Here is a 9,248-nt window from a genome sequence, read left to right on the forward strand (position 1 = left end):
TCCATCCTGCTTGTGAAAGGCATCTGCTCTATCACAGAGAGGCTCTGCCAACTGAACCCTGTGATTGGGAAGAGGGGTTTGCCACTGCTTCAGAGGGAAGGAGGATCTGGGTTTGCTCAGTGACCAGCTGTCCAACCAGACTTTCCTTTGAGAACATAACTTACATCAAGTTAAGACAAGATGCACGGGTTTAAAATCTGACAGGTCAGGTGGTGACATGGGATACCAGTGACAGTCAGGGCCACCTGGTGCTCTCAGCGCTGTGCAGAGAGAGACAAATAAGAAAACAAAACAGCCTATGTAATGAACCTGAACTGGTTTAACTTCTCTGGTTTTCACAGTTTCTCTTTGAGGGCAGAGCCAGTGGCAGCAGGTTAGGACTGAGTCCTCCAAGCTGACTTGATGGTCAGTGCCCCTCTGCTGCAGGGGCCAGCCCTGGGCTCCTGCTTCTGCATACTAAATACCAGGTTAAGTACCATGGGCAGCAGAGCTGAGCTGCCCCTCCAGACTTTGCTGCCAAACAGAGAAGAAATGTCCTTCTTGAAAGAGGGACAAATCCTAGTGAGGGGCACAGCTGCCTCTGCAGTGAGCAAATGTCCCTTTTTTTTTTTTAAATATATTTTTTAAAAAGCTAAAGACTCTGTAACAGGATAGTTAAAGGTTAATTTCAGTTTTGTTTGACACTTTCCAAACCAATTTAAGCCAAGCTCACAGATTTGTAAGGGTGCCACAGGATCACAGAATCAAAGAATACCAGGTTGGAAAGGGCCTCAAGGATCATCTATGGTCCAACCTTTCCCAGCAAAAGCACAGTCTAGACAAGACAGCCCAGCACCCCATCCAGCTGAATCTTCAGTGTGTCCAATATTGGGGAATCCACCACTTCCCCAGGGAGATTATCCCAATGGCTGATCGTTCTCATCGTGAAAAATTGTTACCTTGTGTTCAATCAGAATCTCCCCAGGAGGAACTTGTGCCCATCACCCTCATCTTTTCCACGTGACTCCTTGTCTGAAGGCAAGTCTCCATCATCTTTGCAGCCACCCCTTCAGTACTGCAACATGGTGATGAGGTAACCCCTAAGCTTTCTTTTCTCAATGCTGAACAAGCCCAGTTCTCTCAGCCTTTCCTGATGTGGGAGCCTTCCCACTCCTCTGATCATCTTCATGACCCTTCTCTGAACCTGCTCCAGCCTGTCCCCATCTTTTTTGTACAGTGGGGACCAAAACTGAACACAGTATCCCTGGCCTGGCCTGACAAGCGCTGAGTAGGATAATGATTTCATCATCGCTGCTGGTGATGCTCAGCATCCTGTTGGCTTGCTTTGGCACTGCAGCACACACTGTTCACTCAAACTGACTTTGTCATTCACCAAAAACTGTGCTGCACTCCTGGATTACGCCTTCCCAGGTGCAAGGCTTTATACTTGTTGAGCTTCATAAGGTTCTTGGTAGCCCACTCATCCAGCCTTCCCACAGGGCGGGTTTCTCTTCACAAGTGTCTACTTCCCTACCCAGTTTGGTGTCCACCCAGCAGTTGAGCTAGTTGTTTTTTAACCCTATGTTTAGTTTAGCCAGAAGAGCCAACATGGAAACAGCTCTGTGAATAGATGGGAGGAAGGCAAAACCAAAAGTGTTAAAGGAACTTGTGCATGCTGGAAGAACTACATGAGGCAACTCAAAAATAAAAATAGAGGGGATTGCAGAAAAACAGGAACCAGTGATACTGAGAGTCTCTAAACTCAGATGTAAGGAGGATCTTCTGAGATTCTCATTTCTTGAGCACCATTGTGTCTCAATTTAGGCTTGACTTTGCTACCTAATTTAATAGTTTCATTTTGCATTTAATGCAGTTCTTGCTTTTCCTTCGGATCAGCTCAACTGAGTTGCATGGCTGCATAAGAGCTCGAACAGAGATTTTTTAAAAAAAGGAGCTAGGTGTGGTAGGACACAGGACTGGATGTAACCACCTCTTTTTAGCAGCAGCTCACAGTTGGGTAGGTTGGGTGTAAAGTGAAATACAGTCTCAGGAAATAGAATGGTATAGTTTCATGCTACATCTGACCCCTTGCATTTTATTCTGAGCCACAGAATTCCCACAGCCTAGACAAGCAGGGCCTTCAGTATTTTCATGGATTTTAAAAAAAAAAAAAGTCTTCTTTCATAAGACTTCCTTTGAACTCACTGGGGAGAAACATGTCCCTTGCAAACAGAAGTCCAGGCAAAAATCACCTAGATTTATGCTAGATGGGGCTTTGATCTGACCCAGGGTGGTCACTGCTATTGTGAATACAGAGGGAGCCTGCAGAATTAATTGCGAGTCACAGAATGATTTGGGTTGGAAGTGACCTCAGAGATCATCTAGTTCCAATCCCTCTGCCATGAGTAGGGACACCCTCCACTAGACCAGGTTTCTCCGAGCCCCATCTAACCTGGCCTTAAATGACTTCAGGGATGGGGCAGCCACAGCTTCTCTATGCCAGGGCCTCACCACCCTCACAGGGAAGAATTTCTTCCTGGTATCTAATCTAAACCCGCTCTCCTTCAGCTTAAGGCCATCCCCCCTTGTCCTATCACTCCATGCCATTGTAAACAGTCCTTCAGCTTTCCCTTAGGCCCCTTCAGGTACTGTAGGGCTGCCAGAAGATCTCCCTGTAGCCTCCTCTTCTCCAGGTTGAACAAGCCCAGTTCTCTCAGCTCGTCTTAATAGGACAGGTGCTCCAGCCCTCTGCTCATCTTTGTGGCCCTCTTCTGGACTCACTCCAACATATCTTTATTGGATTGAGGACCCCAGAGCTGGACACAGTACTCCAGGTGGGGTGTTGCCAGAGCAGTATGCAGAATCACCTCCCTGGAGCTGCTTGTCACACTCCTTTTGATGCAGCCCAGGATACAGTTGCCTTTCTAGGATACAACCACACATTGCTAGTTCATGTTGAGCTTTTTGTCCACCAACACTCCCATGTTTTTCTCCTTGGAGCTGCTCTCTCAATCCTCTGCTCGGCCTACAGTTGTGTATGGGATTGCACTGCCCATGTGCTGGACCTTGCACTTCACCTTGTTGAATTTCATGAGGTTTGCACCGGCCCACCTCTCAAGCATGTCATGGTCCCTCTGAATGGCATCCCTTCCCTCCAGCATGTCGACCTCACCACACAACTTGGTGTCATCAGGAAATTTGCTGAGGGTGCACTTGATCCCATTGTCCATGTCACCAACAAAGATGTTAAACAGCACCAGTCCCAGTACCAGCCTCCGAGGAACACCACTCAGCACTGGTCTCCACTTGGGACATCAAGCCATTGATTACTGCTCTTTGAGTGTGACCAGCCAGCAAATTCCTTACTCCCTGAGTGGTCCAACTGTCAAATCCATGTCTCCAATGTAGAGACACGGATGTGGTGCAGGCCAGTGTCAAATGCTTTGCACAAGCCCAAGCAGATGACCTCAGTTGCTCTTCCCTTATCCACCAGTGCTGTAACCAAGCTGTAGAAGGCCACTACATTTGTCAGGCACGATTTGCCCTGTTGACTGCCACTATCACCTTCTTATTTTTCATGTGCCTTAGCATAGTTTCCTGGAGGATCTGCTCCGTTATCTTGATGGGCACAGAGGTGACACCGACTGGTTTGTAGTTCCCCCAGATCTTCCTTTTTCTCTTTCTAAAAATGGGGGTTATTTTTCCCCTTTCCCAGTCAGTGGGAATTTCACCAGACTGCCACATTTTCTCAGACATGATGGAGAGTGGCTTGGCCACTTCATCCACCAGTTCTCTCGGGCTTTGGACCTACTCACCTCAGATTGCCCTTGATTGACATTTTCTCTTCATGCCCACACTTTGCAGCAACTCAGACATCTGAAAGCTTCTGCTAGGTGGTATTTTCAGACTACCTGCACTTTATTGGGCTTTTTACAAGGTAAAACAGAGGTGGGTGAAAGAAAAAGTGTGTGACCATACTCTTTGCTCTGCAGGGAGACCTGGATTCTGCAGCCTCCACCTGGAAAGTTTCAGCCTGTAACTTCCCCAGAGCCCGTAACTACTGAAAAGGGCAGCTTGCACTCCCCCTGAAATTGGGTCACCGTGCAGCAAAGCAGGCAAAATTCATGGGCCCAGAAGGAATAAGCCACTCTGTCACCCAGGAGAATTGAGTTTGCCCATTTCAGTCATTATTCCTCATCAGCTGTAGGCACAGCCCTTGAACTCACCTTGTCTTTCAACTGTCACACGACATAACCGGGCGATCAACAGAAATTCGGCCAGCTAGGACACTACAAACACCCATTTAAATGCTTTCCAGTATAGACAACACTGCCAATCCCCTCTGTAAATGGTGCTCATCTACATCCTGTCCAGGCTGCCTCACCTGCCAAGGAAGAGCAGGTATCACCTACTTCAAACTACGTGAGGATCCCAAATCTTTGGTGTTTGTAAAACATTTAGAGACAAGCAAGAGAATCACAGGAATGCAAGTAACTACCTACTGCATTCCAACTCCAAGCTCACTCTCTTATAAAAAGCCTGCTCACTTTACAAAGACTATTTTTTCCCCTTTTTCTAAATAAAACTGAAGCCATCTTAAACAGGTTCTTTTCAGTTCCAGATTTATTTCAACTAATTGGATGTTCCTAAAATTTCTTTTACTTTTTTTTTTTTCCTGGAACCCTTTTAACTCGGTAAACAGGTCTCTGTGTACAGCTTTCAATTACCTTTTATTCTGTGGTGCCAAATGAGACCAGATAGGCATATTCTTAAAAGGCTTTCATGAAAATGCAAATGAACAGTTCACACTAGTCTGCTGGCTCAATAAATAGAACAGTTCGAAGTGTTTATACGCTAGTAAATAGATTAAAAATACAGAAAAAGCCATCTGTAGCCCTACAGAAGCTTTCATTTTCTTGTTACCACCATAAAACTTGCAATGACAGTATCTTCAAGATACCTCCCCTGTTATATGTATTAGCTTAGGCAACATACCTTTCTAGTAGCTGACCTGCAAAAATGGGTATAATGCGAGTCAAGAAGTTAACACCAGATTTGAAAACCCAGACTTGCCTGCAAACGTGAGAGTCAACTCCCAGCAAAATGCATATGATCCTATTTTCTCATCTGCCAAGGTTTTCCTCTCTCCCCCTCTCAGACACCATCATTTGTTTTAATGTTGGGTGTTTTTTTTCACTGAAGCTCAAATACGGCAATGTGTTGCACATTCTTGTCTCTGGGCATTACATTACACGTTAGTATTCCTTTGAAGGCATTTTCTTCTTTGCCACTAGCAGGACAAGAAAACCTTGAAAACAGGTTTGCTTATAGCGTTCAACCTGGTGGGATCTAAATGTGATCTATTAAGTGTTACACATCTGAGTCCTTCACTGTTAAATTAAGCTACTTGAACCCAGCAAGAAGTGTCAAAATATAAACAGAGCAGCTCCTGAAATCCAAGCTTCCCAGTCAGACAGGCCTCCTTGCAAACCCTTCCCACTGCACAAACGCCACAGCCTCCAAAAAAGAGCCTATAAGGGCTCAAAAAAGGCTTTGAGAGGGCTTAAGGCAGCAGATGAGGCTCTGGCAGCACTTCCTCAGCATCCTCTATCGTCCCCCCACTGACGGGGGGGCCCTGGCCTCGGAAGTACCCCTTCATCCACCTCAGATTAGCTCAGAGACACTTTCATCCTCACATCAAGCTCTCCAAGGCCACTCACATGAGTACAGTTTTGGGTGTGCGCATGTGACCACACAAGCTAGTTGAGTTATGGGGGGGCTTCTGCTGCAGGGATCCCCATGGCTGGGGAGGTGATGCTGTGACCAGCTAACAGGCATGCTTCTGGCTGACTGCTGCACCCATCATCCATCCAGTGCACAGGAATGACCCACCTACACTCCCTTAGCCCACCACAAAGCCTCCTGTTTAGGATAAACCAGGCTCTGTCCTCCACCAAAGAGTGAGGAACAAATGCTGAGCCACATCTCAGAAACCTGCACAGCAGAACCTGGCTTGAAATCAGCAAGTTTCTGTCCTGAATCTGAACCAGGCTCATTAGTCTTTAGCTATTTCTGTCTAGCCTGGAGCATCTCACAGATAAGGGATATTCAGAGCCCAGACAGTCTTCAACAGTAACCATTTTGGATCCTCAAAACTGTAATCAGTCCAAAGGGTTGTTGTTGCAACTTTTCCTGGGTTTAAAGTCAATTGTTGCAATGACAGGTACTCAGAGCCAAAAATCCCCTCCGAGGTAAGAGCAAACAGTGTCCGCTTAATTCTGTTGACCTTTTACTGGCAACCAACAGACCTACAAACGTCCTTCTTTACCTCAGAAAACTTGGACTCTGATGTAATCATTACCCCAGAAGCCTGGCCCAAGGCATTATCACCTGCAGAAGTAACCCAGCACTCTGCTGGTCCCACACGACCCCTCTCCCTTCTGTCAGCCGCAGCTACAACAGCTACTCAGGTTTAACCACAATCCATTTCCCAACCTGGTGCACCACAAAAATCACAAAAAGGGCTGTGGGAGCACAACAGAGGATGTGGCATGTCATGGAGGTGTGTATCCCTGCCCGGGATTTTTTTCCTTTAGTCCTAACACCAGTTTTTGCTAGCTTACAACAACCCTGAGGCTAAGGGTAAGTCAGCACGAAGATGCTTTGGCCACACGATCACTGACTTCTTTGGCAGCAGCTTTAACTAGCAGGTAGCACTTATATGTAACACATACCTCAGTCTGAGGCCAAAGGAACTCTGTGCCTCCTCTGGATAGGAAGGTGTTTACTTGAAGAGACTCAATGGGCTCGCCATAATTTATTTTTACAGCAGGTACACCAAACCAAGACAGTTAAAATGCTAAGCCTCCAAAGCCCTAGATATTATTATGTAAATAAACTTTAAATAATTGCCTGCATTAAAGTGTGATTCAGTGTTCAGCAAGGAAAACAGCTCTTGTTTTTTTTCTTTAATTAAGTTCTGATTTTATCTATAATTCCAGCCCATCCTGTTTGTTTATTTACATGGAATGCTATCCTGCTTGCTGCGTGCCAAAGCGTTATTCTGAAGCTGTCTGGGTAGCACCGGTATTTCCGAAAGCTCCACATCAGACAGACATATGTGACTGATGGCCTAAGTCCTTCAGCCAGCAGTATATGCAAACTGCATGTTCTCCACATACATATGGTGGCTTACAAACACCCTTTGGAATACCGAAGGCAATGGATGCCAGGATACCAGCTGACACAGCAAAGGGCCATGCACTCCCAATGAACCCTGGAAGCTTTTTATGCTCTGAGGGGTCCAGGAGCGCACCGAAATGCAGGGCTCTGACTCACTCTCAGTGGCGAGGAGCTGTGCCAATGGAAGAAGTTGTCCTCTCATTATCAGATCTCTCCCTCAGCCCGCAGCAGGGTTGGTGGGAAGACACCCCTACCTCCACTTCTGCTGCTTCATGCCATAGTTTGGCTACTTGGTATAGTCTCATCTTTACAGTCAATAGAACCCAACAGACTTGATTAGAAAGCACAAGATGGGAGGCTCCTTTCCGCCGGCTGGGAAGAGGGTGATGATGGATAGTGGGATGAAGCAGCATCACTTCAGCTGCCAAAGCACAGGCTGCAGCAAGGTGGCCCCTCGGAGCAGGTGTTCTCCTGTGCCAGGACAAAACACGCCTGCTGGCTTTGATTACATTTTTTGCACGGTGTTGGACTTCTCTCCACTGAGCAATGATGTCGGTTGTCACTAAGTTACCCACACCGATCCCTGAGGATTTCTTTCCATGGAATTATTAGCCTAGACTGGGACTCCAGTTTCAGTCTGCAGGTGATAACCACAGAAGCCTCCAGCTCAAACAGCTGGCACCTCTGCAAGTGCTCTACACCACAAACAGAAGTTTCAAAATAAAATCTGAAATCCTCGATTTTGCCCTTTAATTATTTATATGAAAATTGCTTTTTCCTTCTGTTGACATGAGAACACAAATGTATCATCACAGAAAACACTGTGTACTCCCCAAATCCCACAGGGTCATTAAATCTTCTTCTAAGCAGTACACAAAGTATTTTCACAGAACTTTTAAAATAGTTTTCTAAAGCATGCCTGATGTCATTAGGAAGTCAGAAGAAGATGATGGCCTAACAACATAATCACCAAATATCCTCCAAATGAGAGAATCCCTTCACTCTGTTCTAAACTTAAGATGCTATCTCTACTATCCATACATGCAATTACCAATGCTATCGATGTATCTGGGAGTCCCCAATACCAAGGGTAAACAAATCGTTGTGTCAAATTCTTACTTCTGTTGATTTTCATGAGACAATATGCACTCCTTCCATGTGCTTCATTAGGACTCTGGTAATGGCCTAGTACTATGCCACTGTACATTTTTCTTTGCCACAAAACAGAGATCAATTCATAAAATGTACTAGGGAGAATACAATTGCCCCACCAGCTGTAAGCAATCCTGTGTCCCACAGTCACACACAAGTTTTATAAACAACAGATTGACACTGGAAAAGAAAATACTTAGAAATCTCTTCAAAGCTTCAATAAAGAAAAGTTATTTGTCATAACATTTGAATTAACCTGCATCTTACCAAAGACAAATCACTTTCTGATTAACCTGGTTTAGTTGTAACTCATCATTTCACATTTTACTTCCAGCACAATGTACTAGCATTTTCACTACACATGCAATTTTTTGTTTGTTTGTGGGGTTTTTTTTGTTCTTACCTTTAAGGAATCAAAGCAGGCGATTACTCTTCCATTTTCAACCTGGCAACTTTTAGGGGGGTGTGCAAATTTGCATTCTTCATCAGAGCGTGAACAAGTTCCCCTCTGAAATTGCCTACACACTTCTAATGTTAGCCATTTTGTATCTCTGACGGGAGCAACATTCAAAGCCATGATGAAAAGCTGATTTCAAATTTGAAAATTGCTGTCAAGTGAATTATGCCAAAGAAATCTCCAAAACTAACAATGAAGGGAAGGGAGAGAAAAAAAAACAGGGGATGGGGGAAAGGGATCCAACAAAAAAAAATAAATTCAATTCCAATTGAAAAGAAAGTTTTAAAAAAATGTGGGGGATGACTAATGATGTCCAATGCACACAGAGCAGAATAAACAGAGAAAGTTTATCAGCAAGCAGTCAATCATTAAGTCCCACTTGTAGACTTTTGGCTGGGAAAAACCATGCTCAGTCGCATTTCTGTCTGTAAAACACGTGGGCTCGCCGACTGTATCCCGGGTGCACCAGCTTTAAGCC

General features: G+C 45.2%; 1 protein-coding gene across 5 annotated transcripts in view; it reads right to left on the reverse strand.

Annotated features, from left to right (window-relative positions):
• The window catches only part of MBNL2 (muscleblind like splicing regulator 2), a 75,239-nt gene extending 66,237 nt beyond the window's left edge, over nt 1-9,002 (reverse strand). For all 5 annotated transcript variants that reach the window (XM_084262575.1, XM_084262573.1, XM_084262574.1 and 2 more), the window contains exon 1: nt 8,717-9,002. In XM_084262575.1, coding sequence (XP_084118701.1) covers nt 8,717-8,890 — 174 coding nt within the window. In that variant the 5' untranslated portion in view covers nt 8,891-9,002. The remainder of the gene's footprint in view (nt 1-8,716) is intronic.
• Between the last annotated feature and the right edge of the window lie 246 nt (nt 9,003-9,248).

The sequence above is a fragment of the Gallinula chloropus genome (assembly GCF_964237585.1).
Source record: "Gallinula chloropus genome assembly, chromosome: 1".
In the NCBI taxonomy this organism is placed as follows: domain Eukaryota; kingdom Metazoa; phylum Chordata; class Aves; order Gruiformes; family Rallidae; genus Gallinula; species Gallinula chloropus.